General features: G+C 60.5%; 1 protein-coding gene across 1 annotated transcript in view; it reads right to left on the bottom strand.

The window, feature by feature from the left end:
- Nucleotides 1-11,847, bottom strand: part of KCNK9 (potassium two pore domain channel subfamily K member 9) — a 92,937-nt gene extending 81,090 nt beyond the window's left edge. Inside the window, exon 1 of the mRNA XM_055432583.2 lies at nucleotides 11,175-11,847. Within this exon, the coding sequence (XP_055288558.2) occupies nucleotides 11,175-11,847 (673 nt within the window). The remainder of the gene's footprint in view (nucleotides 1-11,174) is intronic.
- Nucleotides 11,848-20,451: the final 8,604 nt, after the last annotated feature.

The following is a 20,451-nucleotide window of genomic DNA, read 5'->3' as shown; positions in this document are numbered from 1 at the left end:
CCCAGACCCCTTCATTGCTGTTGGGTCCAGTCACTGGAGCCTAGGTTCTCTGCTACAGGCAGCTGAACACAGTCTCTGAGAGATTCATCCTGATGAAATGACAGAAACAGTGGGCACACGTTTGGGCAAAGATAAAAGTGCGAACGTGAAAAGCTAAAGCCATTCCCACATGCGACCACAAGACCATAGGGGAATGATGGGGAACTTCCCCCCTCTTTATAAAACGATCTTTGCACGGTTCACTGCTTCTCCTTTTCAGCCATATGAAAGCTACTCTGTGAACCAACACACACCGGCACCCACTGAGCTCACTGGTGTTTGAATCCCTCTGCCCTAAACACTTGCTCCAAATAGATGCTAGACGAAACAGATGTCCCTTGGCACTTGGGGTGGGGTCAAAGAGGTCACTGTCTCCCCGAAAACGGTGCTCACACTGGGAAACCTCTCAGGACAACTGGACTCAGTGGGAACATCCCCCACAGCCTGGGTCAGCCCTTTCCTCAGACGCAGATGAGACCTGTGGTCGGAGCCCAGCCAGTCTGGCCCTGCATCGCCAGCGGTCACTTCCCACCAGAGTCCAAGAGAGAAAAGGTCCCGACGTTGCACACGTGAGGATCGAGGGGCATGGGGCTGCCTCCAGACTTACTGGGGCCTCGTGGCTGGGCTGGAGCAGAATCCATGCCCCCTACGACACAACAACGCTGCCGAGAGAGCTTCTGCCTGGGGAGAGGGGAGGCCGAGTGTCCTCCTGTGGCTGTCCCCAATGCCTCTCTCCCCCTCCCCCTGAGTGACTCACCCCAGGGGCATCTGAGCCCCCATCTCCCCTCCACACAGGACTGCGCCTGAGAGTCACCTCCCTCCAAAGACCCTCGCCCACCGCGGGTGGTTGTGTGGCCTCCTGCGGGCAGAAAGGAGGAAGAAAGCAGACGGAAGGATCCCACTGCCCAGACACCCAATGCGCACGCGCACACGCCACGTCATTCAGCCCCTCCCACCACGTTCTGCGGAGGCGGCTTTTCCTCCCAGTCCACAGAAGTCAGCAGGGCAGGGGACACTGTGCGCTTTGGAGGCCACGTGCAATGTCTAGAGACGTTTTTATCTGTCATTGCTGGGTGGGGGAGGGGAGTTGCCACCGGCAACTAGAGGATGGAGACCAGGGGAGCTGCTCAGTGTCCTACAACGCACAGGACAGCTCCCACTGCAAAGAGGTGGAAGCGAAAGTGAAGTCGCTCAGTCGTGTCCCATTCTTTGCGACCCCATGGACTGTAGCCCACCAGGAGCCTCCATCCATGGGATTTTCCAGGCAAGAATACTGGGGTGGGTTGCCATTCCCTTCTCCAGGGGATCTGCCCGACCCAGGGATCGAACCTGGGTCTCCTGCACTGCAGGCAGACGCTTTTACCGTCTGAGCCACCAGGGAAGTCGCAAAGAGGCATCCTGCCCCAAACGCCCGTGGTGGGAGGGGGGAACCCTACCCCCACCCGAGGTCACACCAAGACGTGAGCCGGGGCCCCGCGCACAGCCTGTGCCCTTCACGGCATTCACAGCGGCATCCTCATCATGGATCACGAGCAGTCACGGTCTCCTGCCCACGGAAGCAGGGACACTGCCGGTGGGTACCAGGAAGTACCTAAAGGAACCCCCAAGAGGCAACATGCAGATCCCCGCCAAGCTCCGCTGCGCTGAAGACCACAGCGCAAAGGTGTGGGAGGGACAGCAAGGGGTCAGGCGTGCGCCCACAAGTGACTCTGGAGGCCCGGGCTCCAGGGAGCAGCCCCGCTCTCAGCCTGGACACCCCAGGGCTGCGGCGCCCATAACAGCTGCCAGCGCCAGCCTCTGCCTCTCACCGCCCTGGCAGGCCCCACCTGCCCCTAAAACTCACTGCACCCCAGATGCCTGCCCCTCACACACCTCCAACAAATGGTCAACGGGGACCAGAGACACCACTGCACATGCCTCGCATTCACTAACGTGTAGTCCCGGGTAGCCAGTCATCAAGCGCCTGGTAAATACATCCCTGGGGCTCAGGACACCGGGATAAGCGCCCTGAGCCCAGCCCTCTAGCGTCTTTCATGTGCAGAGTCACAGCACAGCAACAGGGCCCGCTGTCACCTCCCGACAGTGTCAGGGGACAGGTTCAAGGGTGGCCCCAGAGCCCTGTGAGGGCACAGGGCAGCTGGGCGGCGGGACCAGCACAGGCAGGGTCTCAGGTGGGAGCGGCCCTCCAGGGATGTCCAGGGAGGGGTGGAGGGGGATGGCAGTGGAAGGGGGAGGCTGGAAGGGCAGGGAGGATGCCCCAGAGTGGAGGGCTGGGTGCCATGACAACGTGCCGCAGAGGGCAAACACCTGTGCCCCTCGGCCCCAGGCAAAGGCCAGTGATGCTGGCTTCTAGGAGGCTTCTGGCTTCCTGCCCCACATGTCTGGCAGGGCCATGACAGCCCAAGGCTATTTCGCAGGTGGGAGTCTCTCCCCGCCAGGTGCCCAGCAGACTCACATGGGCCTGTCACTGGTGGTGGCCTTGGGGGCTGAGATTACACATTCGAGCTGTGGAAGCGAGGTGCTCCCCATCAGCGAGATGGGTCTCCAAACTGCCATCTTCCCTAAAACTGACAGCTGAGGTTCAAGAAGCCGGGCCTGTGTCCTGCACGTGTCCAGTGGCCCCAGGGCCCAGCCAAGCAGGAAGAGGGCCCCTAAGCACTCACTTTAAAGTGCCCCCCAGCTCTCGGGACCGGGCGTGAACCATGGGGCCCCGGGGAGCCCAAGACCAGTGGGCACTCAGCCCTGCCCTGGGCACTCAGGTGTCCAATGGGGAGGTTGCAGCACACACACAGACCTGGGGTGCCCTGCAGGAGAAACGGTGCGTCTGGCTCTGACCGAGAGGTTGGGGTTGCAGGGGGTCAGTGGCAGCGGAATTTGGTGGCATGGGATTCAGAAGGGCCACTGTGGCTGCAGGGTGAAGGAGGGTGGCCTCCCAGGAAGTCACATTTTCCCAACAAGCCTGGGGTGAGAAGACCTACAGCCCAGGCTGGGACCCCATGACTCCAGAAGCCCAACCTGGCCTCCCCCACCATGGGAGCCTCCTTCTGCTGCAGGCCAGGTTTGCTATCTCCAGGGGTGTTCTCTAACGCAGCATGGACACAGGGCTGTGCCCACAAGGGCCAGGGCAACAGGAACCCACAGGGGCGGGGCGGCCCCCAGAGGGTGGGCAGGGAGCCGGGCTGGGAGGCTGTGATGACGACGCTCCCAGCGTGGTTCCCTTCCTGTCCTGAAACAGTCTTAGGAATTTGGAGATGGTCCCAGGGCCCCTGAGCTGGTGCGGCGCAGGGAGGCGGGAGGCACCTGCCAGCCTCCGTCATTACAGCAGAGCCTGGGGCCATGAGAAGAGGCCTCTCACCGCATATCCTGGTGTGTTCTCTGATGCTCGAGACACAGCCGCCAAGCTCTGCATCCCCATCTCACGGATGAGGAAGCCCAGGTTAAAGGGGTGTGCCCAGGATCGGGCCTCCAGGACAGGCAGATGTGAGCTGCCCTGCCCAAGGTTGGGGGACCCCGTGATCTGCCGGCCCCTCGAGTCCCTCTGCACTCAGGCTCTGGAGGCAGGCGGCACCGTGACCCACACCTCCAGATGGAAGACCGAGGCCAGAGGTCGGGCCTGGCCCTGGGCCCCTCTGCTCTCCACATGCCAGGCCCAGCACACCCCTTGCCACACCGAGCACACCGCACACCCACCAGCCCGCCACAGCCCACAGCTCACCCACCTCCGGGTCTGGCCCCCTCCTTCACCACATTGCCACCACCCAGGGACCCTCCCAGGGCTGGGGATGCAGTAAGGGTGAGGGCAGGTCAGGACAAGCCCACCACACGGGGTGGGCCCCACCTTTAAGCAGCTGTTCCCCTCCCAGGACCCCTCCTTGCTCAAGACCAAGACCCCAGGAAGGAGCATGGCTGGGAAGCTGCTCGAGCCAATAGACGGTCACCAGCTGGGGACACTCTGTGTCTCCCAGGCCTGGGGGCAGACATCTCACGGTGTCCTGACAAGCCGGGCCAATGCACTCACAGAGCTCCTAAATTCTCTCATCTTCCCTCGCTGCAATTTCTTTCCATCGATCATCTCTATTTCTCTGGGTCCACAGCACATAATTGTTTTATGCTCCAAGATCAACGTCAGGGTCTGGGTTCACCCCAGTTCAAGACAGTGGCTACAGGAGAGTTCTCTTGGAGCAGACGACAGACTTTCGAGTGGGCTGAAAGCTCAGAACTCATCGGTGCAGGGAGGGGGCTGCCCAGACAAGCTTGCATACAGAGCAGGAGCATTAACAGGAGTATAGTGCTAGACCTGGGGAGGTGATTCTCTGCTCTCGCTGCGTGATCGGACCTGACTTGGAGAGCACACGCCAAAACTGCTCAGGGGAGAGGGGCCCAGCTTATGAAGGCATTATCAAAAGAAACTCAGGGGCCCTGGCACCAGCTCCAAAATCCCAAGACTATTTCAGGACAGGAAGGGAACCAAGCTCTACTCAGCCCTTCCACTAGAGAACTGGTAAACCACAGGGTGGGTGCCTTCAGTTTGAAAGGGAGAACTTTCTACAAGCAGAGGTCCCAGAGTGAGGATAGGCAGTAGAAGGGAACTCTGAACATAATCCCTTAAGGAAGTGAATACAAGACCCCTGCTCCCGGCTCCTGCCCATGGGTGGCAAGGAGGAGGATGTCCACCAGGTGGAGGAGAAGACCCTCAACCAAACTTTCACATCCCCGACCCTGTTGCCCATGGACTCCCTCAAGAGTGCCCATTGCCTCTGCTTCATCAGCCCAGGGGCCTTGCTTCCTAATCTCAGCGTTCCACTCATTTCCTCCTGTGCTTTCCCTGGTCCTCTAGCATAGCTGATGTGACTCAGAGCACAGGTCAGCTGCCCGGGGCTGGCTGCCTGTCCATCCTGGCTCCCTGTGCCCATCACACCCTGGACCATGCCACATACCTCCTGCTCCAGACGCACCGCACTCTGGGTGCTGAGTTCTCTCTCCTTTTCTGGATCTGGACCCCCAAGTTCCAGTTTCTAAATGGAAACCTTCTGGTCCCTCCTCAACTGACCACCATGGAGACTGGCCAGTCCTCTGAGAGAAGGCCAGCCCTCGACATGCAAGCCCCTTTTCCCTGTGGAGGGAATAACCACATTCATCGAGGCTTACATACTTTATCACATGTGAAGTGATGAGCTCCCTGTCACGAGAAGCATTCAAGAAAAGGCTTGCTGATGATGGAGGATTCGGGGGGCTGGCAATGTTCTGTCTCAAGCTCAGTCCTGGTTGAATGGCAGGGTTTGTTTACAGAGATCACTGAGTAATACATTTGTGATAGGTGTGCTTTTTCATACAAACATCGTAAAAATTTTCAAATTAAAAGTGACTGAGATCTGCCAATCATCTGGTGGGAAGATAAGGCTGGAACAACCTGAAGATCCCCTGCTATTGAGGCATTAACACTCACTGAGCCCGCTGGGGTGCCATGCACCTCCCCCCTCACAGCGGCCTCCACCCCACTCTGCACAAGGGAGGAGCTAGGCAACATCCCATCTATAGAGGAAAGCATGAACCATGAACAGAGCTGAGTGAGTGCTCCGAGCAATGAGGAGTGAGTGAACAAGTAGGTGAACGACAGCATGGGGGAAAGGATGGATGCACACGTGGGTGTGTGGAATGTGAAACACGGGTGCAGGGAGGATGTCGAGGACAGGCAGGGACAGGTGTGAACACAGGTGCACGGCGACAGGCAGGTGCAGGTGTGAACACAGGCGCAGGGAGAACAGGCAGGTACAGATGTGAACAAAGGTGCATGGGGACGGGCAGGGACAGGTGTGAACACAGGCACGTGGGGACGGGCAGGTGCAGGTGTGAACACAGGTGCATGGGGACAGGCAGGTGCAGGTGTGAACACAGGTGCATGGGGATGGGCAGGTGCAGGTGTGAACACAGGTGCATGGGGATGGGCAGGTGCAGGTGTGAACACAGGTGCAGGGAGAACAGGCAGGTGCAGGTGTGAACACAGGTGCATGGAGACAGGCAGGTGCAGGTGTGACACAGGTGTGTGAGGATGGGAAGGGGCAGGTGTGAACACAGGTGCAGGGAGGACAGGCAGGGACAGGTATGAACACAGGTGCAGGGAGAACAGTGAGGTGCAGATGTGGACACAGGTACATGGGGACAGGCAGGTGCAGGTGTGAACACAGGTGTGTGGGGACGGGAAGGGACAGGTGTGAACACAGGTGCAGCAAGGACTTGGTGAGGGAGAGCATGGGGTGGGCAGGCAGAGATGTGGACGTAGGTCCCTAGGGGAGGAGATGCACATGGAAGCCTGGTCACCCTCTGCCCCAACTTTCCCAGGCTTCGCTAGTGAAAGTTGAGGCTGTTGAAGACAACAGGCGTCCACACATGGGGTCTCACATTGTTCCTGCCGTCTCGAGGCCCTCAGCGTGGTGGTGGCTCTTACACCTCAGGAGAGCCATCTCTCTCTCAGGTTGCCCCGAGTCAGGGAACCCATCCCTCTGCCTCCCCCAGGACGTGTACAGACAGGCCGTGTTTGCTGAAGGGCCAGGGCCATACGGCGCAAGGCCAGCTCCAGGCAGGCCTGGGAGGCGGAGCTCAGCATGGCCTCTCATGCGGCCGCACCCAGCCCGCTGCCACACAGAAGGTCACAGGAGATCCCAGCCCTCCCCTCCAGCCTGCCGTGTGTGGGGTGGCCAGGCCTCCACCTGAGTCTGGCTGAGCAGGATTGCTGGAGGCAAAGGGAGAAGCAGAAAGACACAGATGGAACATTCCACAGGCCTGTCCCTGGCTCCTGGCGGAATCTGTACTTAGAGCCGGCAATGAGGAGATCCCGATTATGGAGTTCTAGGCCCTCTGCCCCAGTGCACACTGCCTCCTCTGGGCCTCATTTTGCTCATCTGTAAAGTGGGGCAATGCTCCCTCCCACCTCGGAGTGATGTGTGTGGAAGCCGTGTACTCAGGAGTTCTGCTCCCATCCAGGGTCCTCCTGGAGGTACCCACTTCGTGTGGAGCTCTGCATGGGCCCCAGGGTGCCAGGGAAGACACACTTCCCCTGGGGGCAGAATAAATGGCATCAACAATGCTGGAGCTGGAGGAGGCGCTGAGGGCAGCGGTAGTGAGGGGTGAAGGGGAAGCCAAGTGTCCTGGAGGACGAAGGCCAACGGGGACTCTCACCAACCCAGGTTGCCTGCTGGCGGCGCGGGAAGGGTTAACTGAGTTCAGCTGTCCCTGTGCTTCCCGCTGGACAGTACCCAACTGTGTGGGTTTCCAGCCCCCCTCCTGCCTCAAGGCCAGACCTTATCTTATCATCTTAGACGGTCCCAAAGCCTCAGAGGCAATACAGGCCAGCCAGGGGCAGCGCAGCAAGGGTGCAAACCACGGACGGAACTCCGCACCAGGAGTGCCGAGGATGACGCGGGAACCACTTCCCACTTGGCGAGAACTCTGTTCAAGGTCCTGTGTGTGAGTGAAGAAAGGGGATGTCCCACTCCCCACCAGAGCCGATCACCTTGGTTCCTGCAGCAGCCACCCCGCCTTTAGCTAGGGGGACCCCCCCCATGTCAGTCTCCCTCCTCCAAACAGCACCGAAAGCATAAACCCACGTCCCCTGTGAGGACCGGTTTTCAAATCGTCCTCTTAGATCCTCCAAATGAGATCAGAATTCTAAGCACGGTTTCTTCCTTAATGATCCCGAAGGTGGTAACAGCTTAGAGCACAGATGTGAAGAGTCTGCAGAGAAGTGTCAAGATTCCCGCTGCTGTCAGGTGTAGTAGCTGAGTGTGGGACACAATTTTGGCCTCAAGCGCCTCCGTAGGAAGAGCACAAGTTTGTTGGGGCTCCTTCCCCACCTGGGCCTTAGCCCCAGCAGAGCAACTCAGCCCAGGCACTCTACAGCCCTGTCAGGCCGAGTCCCACCGCTCCTCCCGACAGCTCAGGAAGGGGGGTGGGAGGGCGTCCAACCCTCCTGCGAACCAGACAGGCACGGCAGGGTGTGCAGAAGGATTTTCATCTTGATGTGATGAAGAGTTCCAAAGGCCTAGGGCTTGCCAAATTTAGAACCAACAACATGATCTACTGGGCAGTAGCTACAAGTGGCACAGACCTCAGAAGCAGCGAGCGGGGACAGATGGCACCCAGACCTGGATCAACAACGGAAGCGAGTCTGCCCTCTCAAAGCCAGTGTGACCTATGCTCGTCCCTCCTCGGGACAAAGGTGGCTGAGTCCAGGCCTCCCGGGACAGCAGGGGCTGTGGTCAGCGTGAGAGCCCAGCAAAGCCTCTTACGAAGACGGCGGCCACGGATCCAAGGCAAAGTGGTCATTATACATGTTCTTAAAATCCATTTCACCAAGGGCGCTAATAAGTGCATCCATCCGGGAAGCAGGGTTCATTAGCAGAGTGCGTGCGGGTGGCGCCTGCCCCACCTCGGAGGCTGGAACTAGAAGTTGGAGCACACAGGCTCAAGAAACCGCTCAAGGTGAGATGAAAAAGAACCCTGCGAAGACGCACCTGACTCGTCAACATCACCATCCGATAGGAGATGGCTCCTCAGAGGGCCTGGCTTGGGGCTGGGTTTTGTTCTAGGCCTAGGAGAACCTTAATTTACATTTATATTAAAACAAGAAAACAGAATTAACTAGAAAGGTGCTTGGTTTCCTGCAAATGCGAGCTCTTCAGAGCTAAACAGCTTCTTAGGGGAGAATCTGAGGCTGATGTCAAAATTCCTGGATTCTCACCTACTAAGTGCAGACAGCACTGTACCAGGTGGCTGCAGGCATGAGGGAGCCCACCGGCCCTTCAGAGTCACCCTGGTGGGTGTTACCAAGTCACAGCCCTCCTACAGGTGGGGGTAACTGAGGCTGGGAGTCAGGAACCAGCCCACCCCATGTGCACCATGGTCTTCCAGGTCTGACCGACCTCAGGTTCCAAGCCTGGTCAGTGGGCTCCAGCTTTAGCATCTTTCCACAGCAGGGAAGCGCTGTTAGGACAGTCTTGCCTTCCTAAACTTACACATGTATTCCAACCTTTCTTTCTGGAAAATCAGTTGGAAATTCAACAAAAAAAAAACTGAGAAAACGTCACCCAGTCATCAGCAGCCCCTTCTCCTGTGCTGACTGGAGTCCCACCCGCACCTCTGGCTAAGATCCACTCGGCCACCCTGTCTCAACTCTTTCTCTTTGGAGCTCTAACTGTTAGAAGCACATGTCCAGAACCACCAATCAGAATCAATCAGTGCAATCGACAAGAACCTGGTCAGGTAAATGGACCATCTCTGGGTTTGATTTGTAACTCCAACCACCATCTCGCCAATGCTGCAATTCAATTCTCAGGACCAGCCCAAGCGAGGTATCCTGGGCTCATGTCACTCCTGGAGGCCGGCATGCTTGCAGGTTTTATCTGTTTTGAGTCTACATCACTCAAGGCCCTTCCAGGAATAATGAGTTCTTCCCTTCCCCCGGGGCGGTCAGTTATGGGGGGGACACATTCCCACAAGCAGGCCCCTGCCCCACAAGATTGCTGTCCTGCACGTGTGTGTCTTGGCCACAGCTCATGCTGAAAGTTTAAAGACAGAAACACTGGCCGGCTGGCCCTTTCGGGAGCTGGAAGCACAGGGTGGGAAAGGAAGGACTTTTCTGTGTTTTGGCCACAGGGCCAAGGGCGTGTGGCAAGAGGGAGCAAAGCTGGTTCTGCTGACAACAGAAGGACGATTTCCTTCTGAAAACATAGAAACCTACACCAGTGAATTAAACATTTCAAACAAGATGACTCTCTACAAAGTCTTTTCAACCAAGAAGGAAAGACAAGCCGTCCTGTGCTGGCGCTTCCTGTTGCATATGGCACTGAGAAATACTGTTTTTGCAGCATGCAGAGCTTTCCAGAGAAAGGAAAATATCAAGGGGAAGGAAAATCAGAGAAAGAGGTCCAGATAAGTCAGGCAGGAGGAATGATGAGAGGATGAGGGGAGAGGAGGCCTTTGCTCAGGGCGCAGGGGCAAAAATAAGTGGAGGGGGCAAACGAGCAATGGCTGTGAGCTAACGCGGCGGCCCCGACAGGTCCACGGAGGTGGCGTGGAGAGGCTGGAAGCCACGCTGGGACAAGCTGCAAACCAGAGAAGCTGCCTTACCTCCTGCCTCCATGGGGAGGGGTCCCCACCTCCACTGGGCTACAGGGACCTGCTCCTTCCCCCACGGCTCAAAGTGTGATAGACACAAGTTCTCCAAACCCCTAGGCCTTGGTGGGGGTCCTGCCCTAGGAACCCCCCTAAGACTGCTTGGTGGGCAGTGCCTTTGGGCTCAGGACCCACAGGATGTACCAATTGGACTCTCTCCCTGAACCGGGCCAGAACTTCCCCAGCTTCTCAGCAATAAGCACACTTGCCTCACCCACTGTCACAGCCCCAGGGTGGGCTGGTCCTGTTCCCACCCCACCCCAGCCCCCGCCCTCCTAGAGCCTTTCAGCGGGCTGTCACGGCCCCCTAGTCTCCCCCCCGCACCTCCCGCCCCCCACTTCAACGAACAGCAAACTCTCTCCTGCCAGGGGCCTGGCACACCCGGGCTCCAGCCCTGGAAGAAGAGGAGTCAGGAGGGAGGAAAGCTGAGATGTGGGCTCGGAGAAGGCTGGCGAGGGTCAGCGCCTCCCACGCTCCAAGAGCAGTGCCCGGGCCATCTCAGTCGGTCTCCGCGCCGCGGGTGCCAAGCCAGCCCTCTCTTAACTCCGGGAGAGGTAGTAAGTGTAAGGCTTGGAGCCCCGCGCAGCCCAGCCCGCGCCGGGGCGGTGGGTGGGTGGGTGTCTGCTACGGGATTATTCTTAGCGCTCCACTCTCTTCGCAAAAGTGGCGCCTCCGCCCTCCAGGCTCGGCACGCTCGCTCCGGGCTCGCACGCCTGGTCCAGACACCGGCGCGGAGGAGAGCCCCGGGTGGGGTCCGCGAGGGGTGAGGCCGGCGAGGAGGCGCGGGAGAGGCGGGGGCTCCCGGAGAGGAGGGGGCGCTGCGGGAAGGCCCCCCCCGCCGCGCCGGCGACAGGCGGCGTTTAACCCTCGGCGCCCCGCACCCAGCCCTGCGCTGCGCGCTCAGCCGCCTCCCTGGACTCCTCCCGGGACGCGGGGAGCCGGGCGGCGGCGCGCCCAGCTCTTACCTATGGTGGTGATGACCGTGATGGCAAAGTAGAAGGAGCCGGCGAATTTCCACTGGACGCCGGCGCGGTGTGGCTCCGACTGCAGGATCACCAGCTCCAGCTGCCGGTAGTCCTCGCTGCTGATGTTGTACTTGCCCTTGATCCGGATCTCCTCGGCTTTGAGTTTCTCCTCCTCGCGCATCTCGTGGTCCGACTCGAGGGCGTCGAAGACGGCGGCGCCCACCAGCAGGTAGGTGAAGGTGCAGACGATGAGGGACAGAGTCCGCACGTTCTGCCTCTTCATGGCCGCCAGCAAGGAGCCGGCGCGGGGGGCATGTCCCGCAGGCTCGCAGCCGCGCGCGTCCCACTGCAGCGCCCGGCGGCCGCCGCCGCCGCCTCCTCCGCCGCCGCCGCCGCCGCCTCCAAGTTGTAAGCGGCGGCGGCAGCAGCAGCAGCAGCAGCAGCAGCGGGGAGGCGGGGGGCGGGGAGGCTGGGGGGGCCCCCCTCCGCCGGGGCCGCCACAGCCGCTGCCACCGCGAGGCGGCTGGCGGGGCAGGGGCGGCGCGGGCCCGGGCTCCGGCGAGAAGGCGGACAGGCACAGGAGGCTGCTGGAGCGCCGGGGCCAGGAGTCCGGGAGCCCCGACACCCTGCGCCAGACCCGGCCAAAACAGCCCGCCCCACTGCGCAGGGCCATGCACGGCGGCCCCGCCGGGCACCGCGAGGGCCTCGCTGCCCTCCGCACCCCGCCCCCCGCTCCCGCCGGAAAAGCAGGGGCGGGAGCGGGAGCCGGAGCGCGGCCGCCGGGGCCCGCGCCCCTCCGGGTCCGGCTCCGGGGAGGCGGCGCCCAGCTAGGAGCCCGCAGGTTTGCGCGCGCCCCGCGGGACCTCCTTCCCCCTTTAGCCCTCCGCGTCCCCCTTCGAAGGGGGGCGAAAAAGTTTGCGAAGTGGCGGTATCTCCGGAGTCCCCAGCGAGCGGGGAAGGGGCCGAGCAGGTGCAGCGGGCGAGGCGGCCGGCTGCCCGGAGGTCCGAGAGCCCTGCGTCCACCCGAGCGCGCCGGGACGCGGCGGGGTCCCCGCCAGGCGTCGGCCGCTCCGCGAAGTTTGCTGGGCTCAGCCCCCGAGGCGCGGGAGCGGGGCGCGGCCCCCGGGCGGCAGGGCCCGCGGCGGAGCGGCCTCGGGGGCGGCCGGGGGACGGCGCGGCGGCGGTCGGCCAGCCCGCTCCTCCGGGGGCGGCGGGCGCGGCGGCGGCGGCGGCGGGAGGGGTCCCGCGGGCCTCGCGGAGATGCGGGGTGGGCGCGGGCGCATGAGCCGCGCCGGGGTCGGGGCCCTCCGGCGTCCGGGGAGGCGGCCGCAGCGCTGGTCTGCCTGGAGCGCTGCGTGCGTGCGCGCCGGAGGGAGCCCGAGTGTGTGTGCGTGTGTCTGTGCGTATGTGTGCCCGTGTGAGTGAGTGTGTGTATGCGCGCGCGGGCGCGCGTGTGTGTGTATGTGTGTGTGTGCGCGCGCGCGCGCGTGGCAGCCCGGCTCCGGCGGGAGGGCCACGGGGGGCGGGGGCCGGGCTACGCTGAGGCCCGGCCTCCCTCCCTCCTTACCCCCTCCCGCAGCCTCCTGGGTGCGCCACCTCCCGCCTGGTCCCCAGCCAGCTGGCGAGGCAGCCGCGGCGGCGGCTCCCGCTGCAGACCGAGCGCGGCGCAGGGCGCACGCGGAGGGGACCGGGGAGGGGCGCCCGGTGGCACCGGGGAGGGGGCGGAGGCGGGCGGAGGGCCGGGTGTCGCCCGAGTGGGGGTGGGGGGCGGAGCGCCGGCAGGTTTCGGCGGGGGGATGGGAGGATAAATGAGGCTGCTCGGGCGGCTAGAGTCCAGCTCCCCGAGAGGCGGAGAGTTTGAGAGACCCGGGCTCCGACGCAGAGACGGCATGCAGCCGGAGAAGGCAGACAGGCAGCTTGAGGGAGAGGAGATATCCGGCGGAGAGTGGGCGCACGAGGGGCGGGTCCGCGGGCGCCCGAGGGGAGCGCGCCGCCGCTCGCGGATCCCCCCGGGGTCAGCCACCTGGCCGCGGGCGTGTGTCACGGGTGTGGATGCACTTCCTCCTGGCGCGCTGGGATCCCGAGGGCCGCGTCCGACCCGGAGTGCGCCGCCGGCTGGTCGGCCCAGCCCCGGTCGACCTGAGCTGTCCCCCGGGGAGAGCGCTGAGGATGGCAGGCCGCCGCTCCTGGGATGGGGCCGCTGGGGAGGACGCCGCTTTCCCCCGTCCGCTTCCTGTTGCTTTTCCGAGAAATACTCCTTGGTTTCCCGAGGCTGGGCGCGGGGTGCCCCCGGAGCTCAACCCTGACCCTCCCCGCGGCTCTCTGCCCCCCGCGACGGCGCCTCTCCCTGCCAGCCTGGGGAGGAAGCCCGGACCTCAGCCTGGGCGCAGCTCCCTTAGCCCAGAGAGGGGCCCTCACTCGCCTTGCCTAGCCTTCTGTTTCAGCCTCCTTTGCCCTCTTTCCTACCCCCGTTTTCCCTCCGGTCGTCGAGGGAGTTTCCCTCGACCTCCAGCCCCCCTAATCGCCTTTTGAGCAATGAAGCCCGAAGGGGAAATCGGGAGTCGCGGAGACCCCTGGGCGCCCCTTCCCTTGGACCTCGGCCAAGAAAGGGGAGACTTGGGGGAAGGGGCGCCTCCCCCGGACGGCGGGCTAAAAAAACCGGGCAGAAGCTAGCCATGGACTGGCGAGGGAATTAAACTCAACCCTCGCTCAGCTCTCTCCAGGAGCCCAGATCCCTGCAGATCATCCCCTCGGGCCGTGCTGGGCTCTCTGTCCACAGAACTCAGGGTCGAGCGAGTCTGGGGACCCACGGAGGCTCCCCGGCTGGAATGCTGTCCCACATTTTGGGGACTTGCGGGTGGTTGTGCCCCGGGCGTGCGTACCGGGGAAGGGAACCCGGCCGCTGGGTCCCCTCTAGGTCCGAGCTCGCCCTCGGGCGTGGGGGAGGGGAGCCCCACCCCCTAGCGGGCGCTCTCCCCAAAATTCATTTTGGAAACCGAGGCCCCCACGCTCGGCGAATGAGCCTGACCGCCCGGTGAGTCACCGCGAGCGGGCGACAAGGATTCCCAGCAGCTGGTAATTAATTGCGCCGTGGCGGCTCGGCCCACGGCGGAACCCCAGCCGGGCCTCCCGCCGCGCGGCCGCGGCGCCACCCCTGAGTCACAGCCGTCGGGCCCACGCCGTCCGGAAGCCGCCCGGACGCCACCAGGGGGCAGTGGACTCCGACCCACAGGTCGCCCGCTTTGAGTCAACCCCTGGTAGGAAAAGTCCAAGCTGTCCCCGCGGGCAGGTGCGGGAGCGGGGGATGGGAAGCTGTCCACCCACGGATTCCAAGCTTCGTAGGGAGTCACTTTTATTCAGTTTACAGACAACCTTTCAGGCAAAAGGAACAGCCTTGTGTACAGCATTGGAAGGGACCTCAGAGATGAACTAGTCAGAACCGCTTGTTTTACAGATGGGAACGCTTCCAACGGGAGAGGAGCACGTGCCCAGGAACGCTAGGCAATTCGGGTCCAGAACCAGCACTGAACTTCCTCCTGGCTTCTGTCCTGCGTTCCTTCAAGGACCTGGCTGGCCGCCTTCCGACCCCAAGTTCACAGTGCCAAGAAGAGCCCCAGACCACTCCCAGGCAAGGGTCCTTCTTTCCTCTCCCCTTCCAAATATAGCCTTTGGACTCCAGAGACACAAACCTGGAAGCCGGACCTCTGGAGGGTTCTTGATGAGGGGTCGGGGAGAAAGAGGAGGGCTTCCTGGTCTGTGCCCCCAGCACCCACACCGCTTCCCCTGCCCTGTCCTGCCATGGTCTTGACCTGCAGGGGGAGTTGAGCTCCCTGGAGCAGAGCCTGGGTCTTGACACCTTCCCTGGCCCCAGCCACTCATCCCCAAGGCAGTCACTCAGCTATAGCACTGTGGGCTGCTCAGTCCAGAAAGCAGGCTGCTAGACGTGGGTATGTGGACCACCTCCCTCTTTTCCCCTGGTCTGGGAACACCAACTCCAGCTCAGCTGGATCCAGAGCTCAGGTGTGGCCAGTTGGCCAGGTTCCCCTAGCCCGCAGTGATTGGCTGGGCGTGGCTCACCTCCTAGCCAATGAGAGCCCAGGGAAAGCGTTTCTTGAGGAGCCAGGGTGGAGGGCCGCTGCAGGCCATCTCCCCGGAGCAAATGCTTCATTCACTCTTTGGTTTAGGCCACTGTGAGTGCCCAGGAGACCAGTGCAGGCTGGTGCCTGTGCGCTGGCAGCCTGTCTGTGCTCCTCCGGAGAACGGACCCTGGGCCTCCCTGGCCATTAGTGTCTTTAGTAAAGCCAGGTGTATCTGATTAGATAATAGAGAACATCATGATTTTATAACTCTACTGCCTAGTTTTCTCGGTTCTCTACACATGGTGGGGTGTCCAGAGCCCCTGGGGTTAGAATCACTACCCTGCCTTACCCAGGGAGGTCAGCCAGTTTATTCTGGCCCCACAGTGAGTCAGGTGGACCTCACTTCCCATCCAGCGCCCTTTCCCCATCAGCAGATGAGTCTGTGGGTGATCCCGCCATGGGGCGGGGCCAGCGTCCAGGGCAGCGGCCTCTTCCTGTCCTCACTCATCCCTGCCTTTGCTCATGCTGTTCCCTCCACCTCATTACCATTCCCTACCCACCTCAGGCTCTCGTCTCCTCGTTGTCAAGATCCAGCTCTGGCATCTCCTCCAGAAGCTTCCCCGGTCCCCAGGCTGGATGAGGCAGGCGCCCGCATCCCTGCACTTATTTATATCCCGTGACCCCTTAGATGCCAGTCACATCTCCCATGCCAGTCAGTGAGCTCCTTGAGGGCAGGAGCCATGCCAGCCTCAACTCAGTCACACCGGACCTGCCACACAGTAGGCTCCTGTCTGTGGAATTCTCCAGGCAAGAATACTGGAATGGGTAGCCATTCACTTTCTCCATGGGATCTTCCCCACCCAGGGATAGAGTCCAGCTCTCCCGCATTGCAGGCTGATTCTTTACCATTTGAGCCACCAGGGAAGCCCCAAGGTATACAATAGATGTTTGTTAAAGATTAAAGAGCAGAGTTGAATTCATGTACCAGTAAGTTTGGGGTCACTGCCCCAAGCGAGATCTCTCATAGGAGGGCAGGAAGAACTAGATGCAAAAGAGTGAAAGAGGAAAAAAAAAATGGGATGCAGATGGGAAAGGTGGTTACCTGCTAGGACCCCGAAGTGTCCAAGGTTTAGGCCTTGAATCTGATGTCCCTGGGGGTCCAGTGCAGTGAAGAGGAGGAGAAAGAACACAAAAGACAAAGGTGGAAGAGAGGGCAGGAAGGAACAAGAGCTCAAACAGGAAGCAGTGAGCTTGGAGAGGGGAGTGGCACCCAGCCTGAGCTCACTAATACTGGCATACGGGCTGCCTTCCCTTGACCTGTGCCAGGGGCAGACATTGCTAATCAACCCCGGCCCTGTCTTAGGTCAGGATCTGTTGTTACAGCCTGAGAATCTTGAACACAGGTGCACAAACAGGGTTCATTCTGGGCTCAATACTCACCTTTTTCCTTTCAGGGCCATCACCAATCTGGCCCCATGGCAAAGAAGAGTTTACACCCATTGTAGGAGGACAGAGTGGGCCATGAGCAGCTCTTGATTGAGAGTGGCACCATGATAGTGGTGTATGGCCCCTGCTGTGATGGTCCCGAGGGAGTCTTTCTTGAGCACCTGCTGGGTGTTCTGCTTGAGCTGGGGCATCAAGTACTCGTGTTGACCCTATGAGGCCATCGGCATCCCATTGGCGGTGATGAAGCCAAGGCTCCACACTTAGGGTGGTGACCATGACTGCAGATGCTTGGTAGAACATGCTGGGAGCCAGGAGGCCATGCCCTTCTCTTCCAGCCCAGGCAACAAGGCTGTAAAGGAAAAGGGAGGGTCAGCCCAGTCCCTGGTACCCAGGAAGGGCTCACAGTGACTTCACTGGCTCTGTGATTAGACCCAGAGAGGCCAGGGCCAGCCGTAGGGCTGATGTGGTGAGAGTTGGGGAAGGAGGGCAGGAAAGGGGTCCAGGGCTCTGAGACACAAGAGGCAGAGCCATGACACAGAAGGGAAACTGAAGCTGGGCCTGGCTCAGTCTGCCCAGAGGGTTCCAGGAGGTCGTATCGGGGGCCAGGGAGGTCATTCAGAGAGTGGACTGTCACAGCCCGTGAGCTTCCAGTTGTTGGGCTTCCAGCTGCCCCGAATGTCGATCAGCAGGTGATGTGAGGACGTGCGCCCCAAACTGGGTGGGGCTCCTCCCGGAGACATGGGACCTAGTGGGTCTCATGTGAGGTTTCTGAGCCCCAGAGTTCTCCATGTGCAGTGGGGTCTCTAATTGCGGCCGTGTGGGCAAAGACGCCTAGGAGATCGCACTCTAAACTGTTGCAGGAACAATCAGTATGCGGAATCAGGGCTCCGGATGTGCCCCCAGAGTTAGAAGACTTTTAAGAATTTCATCTAGTCGATAAGGAGCCTGCCAGCGCTCCCTGGGACTCGGGCTGACACGCGAATGAGGGCGGAGGCAAGGTCAGGCCAAGGCCCCTTCCTTCAAACCAAGGACGGCCCCCAGTGCCCACCGCACACACATGCCCTTGCTTTACAGGAGGAAACGTGATTACTGGATTTCAGGCTTCTTAATGCAGCCTGAACAACTGCCCAGCTCCATACCTGATCCATAAATAGCTCCATCGCCTTCCCCATGGAGCCCCAGCGCTGCCAGGATCAATCAGGCCATCGGCAGAAGCTTCACCGGCTGACAGCTCCCGAGGGGGACAGATGGAGGAGCCCGAACCCTATGCCTACGAGGAGGGTCTCATTAACCGAGGCCAGGGTAGCAGGGCCAGTACCTGCGGGAGGCTGTTCCCAAACCAGGCCCAGGAGATTGGAGGGCAGTGGGACTCCTGGGCAGGGGGAGGGGCATCCTGTCCCCAACCTCCGCTGCTGGGCACCCAGCGCTTGGCAGAGCAGAGGCTCCTGGGCGTTTGCTGACTAGATTAATGAAATGGATTTGAGAACGACATAGCGGTGGCCAGGAAATGGCATCGGTGACCTTTCTCAGTCACCTCCTCATCACCCAGGGCCTGAACTAACGGTTAAACACCCATAGAGAGACATTCAACATTTGTTGAACCCAGCTCTTCTCCTTCATAATAAAAATGATAATATAAATAAAAATAAGAAATCTAGAAAAATCTTCTGCTGTTAAAAATAAACAGAAACAATAGTTTATGGAGAATGCTCTAACCAAGGGACGTTGAAAAAGCCTGAACTTGGGTGTGAGACAGGATTGTTTCACGCTGCTGTTGTTGGACAGGAACACCCAGAAATTGCCCAACATGGGGAAGGGACAGAGCCGGGGTGTGGAGGCCGGGCTGGGGACCGTCTCCACAGAAGCAGCCTGTCTGCAAGGCGCACACGCGGTATGACCAGGCTCTCTCCCTCATTTGCAAACTCGATTCTCCCAGGTGGACCCTAATGGCACTCGATGTGCAATAGCCTTCTGAGTCGGTGGCTGGGATCCCAATTCCAGGTTTGTTGTCTCTACCTGCTGTGACCACAGGCCAGTGAGTGACCCCCTCTGTGCACCCCTGGGTTGGTTGGCAAGGGCAGAGGTGCCCCCATCTGTCCAGATGTAGTACAGGCAGGCGTGTGCAGTGCCCATGGGGGGTGGGGGGCATGCAGTGTGGGTCCACTGCCCTCCTCTCCGCGCCTCCCTGCCCGCCGGCCCAGGAGCCATGCCAGCCGCCACACGCTCGCGGTGGAAATGCTGCTCCCAGCCAGCTACCCTGGTGGGAGCTAACTTTAGCCCAGTCACACGGCGCCATCACTGTCCCCGTGCCGAGAGCTTACAGATCCCCGAGGAAGGTGTTTAAATATTTTTCCTTTTCCGAAGCCTGGTTCTCGCCTCTGCCATTTTCACCTTTGTGTGGCAGAAGGTATTTTTGCAAACGCAGCCGAGGTGGCAGCAATTTCGCAGCGAGAATGCGGCGTCCCTGTACACACCGCTGCTATTTTGGGGACTTGCAGGTGTAGCCTGTGTTTCATTACAGGGCTTGTCACCCTCTCAGAGGAGGGGAGAGAGGGCAGGGTGCCTCCTCCAGGAAGCCCTCCTGGCTCAGGCCAGGTCTAGGGCATGACCCGTGTGCCCCTGTGCAAACAGTCCTGTCCTCAGCAATGTTGCTCCATCCCCTGCTTTGGTCAAGGCCGTGAGAGTCCCAGGACAGGGCTTGTCTGACCTGAGTCCCCAGCAGAGTAGGGCTCAGGAAACATCCACAGAGTTGAATTACCACCCAGGGGGCTCTGCAGAGTCTGGTGCTTCTGCGGGGCTTTCTCTGTCCCTGAGCTGCTGTCTGCCTTGACAGCACTTGCCAGCCTGGGAGCCTCCATGCCAGGCAGGGACTGGGAGTTTATGATGCAAAGTGAACAGGAGATGGCAGGTCTGGAGTTGGAGACCTGTGGGTCACATGGGGGTGTGGGCGCCCAGACTAGCCTCAACTCGCCCCCAGAGGGCTTCCTGGCAGAGGGGACTTTGCCTGCCAGTCCCCAGGCTGTGGGACAGGCTGACACCCAGCTCTCTGGTTCTGAGTGTGAAGCAGGCACAGCAAATGCTCTGAGGATGCACACATTGTAGAACACTGTTCAAGGTTTGATTCTCTTCCCACAGTGCTGGAAGGGATGCTGGCAGTTAGGATTCCTTCCTCATTTGACAAATCAGGAGGTGGCAGCCCAGAGAAGTCCAGGCACTTATGGGAGATCACAGAGTCGTCATCATCAGCAGGGCTGGGACACAATGCACCTACCAGGCCCTCAAGGTCAGGTCCGGCCCCCGGCCCCCAGAGGGTCTCCGGGGGGTCTACACAGTTTGACAATCCAGCTCTTGCCTCCAGGGGTGTTAGGGAGCCAGTAGCAAAGTCCCTGCTGTCACGAAACAGTCATCCTGCTTGGAGAGTGAACAGTGAACCAGTTAACCATCAGGGTGAAGCCAGGGATGGGTGATTGCAGGACGGTGAGAAACATGGGACAGTGAAATGTGTGCCGGACAGAGGGACATTAGTGGGGACGGTGGTCAGAGATGGAGCGCCAAAGAACTGATGCTTTTGAACTGTGGTGCTGGAGAAGACTCTTGAGAGTCCTTTGGACTTCAAGGAGATCAAACCAGTCCATTCTAAAGGAAATCAACCCTGAATGTTCATTGCAAGGACTGATGCTGAAGCTGAACCTCCAAGACTTTGGCCACCTGATGCAAACAGCTGACTCACTGGAAAAGACCCTGATGCTGGG

This window comes from Moschus berezovskii, chromosome 16 (assembly GCF_049115385.1).
Source record: "Moschus berezovskii isolate FMDL1 chromosome 16, NW_MosBer_1.0, whole genome shotgun sequence".
Classification (NCBI taxonomy): Eukaryota; Metazoa; Chordata; class Mammalia; order Artiodactyla; family Moschidae; genus Moschus; species Moschus berezovskii.
This window is presented reverse-complemented; position numbering and strand designations above follow the sequence as displayed.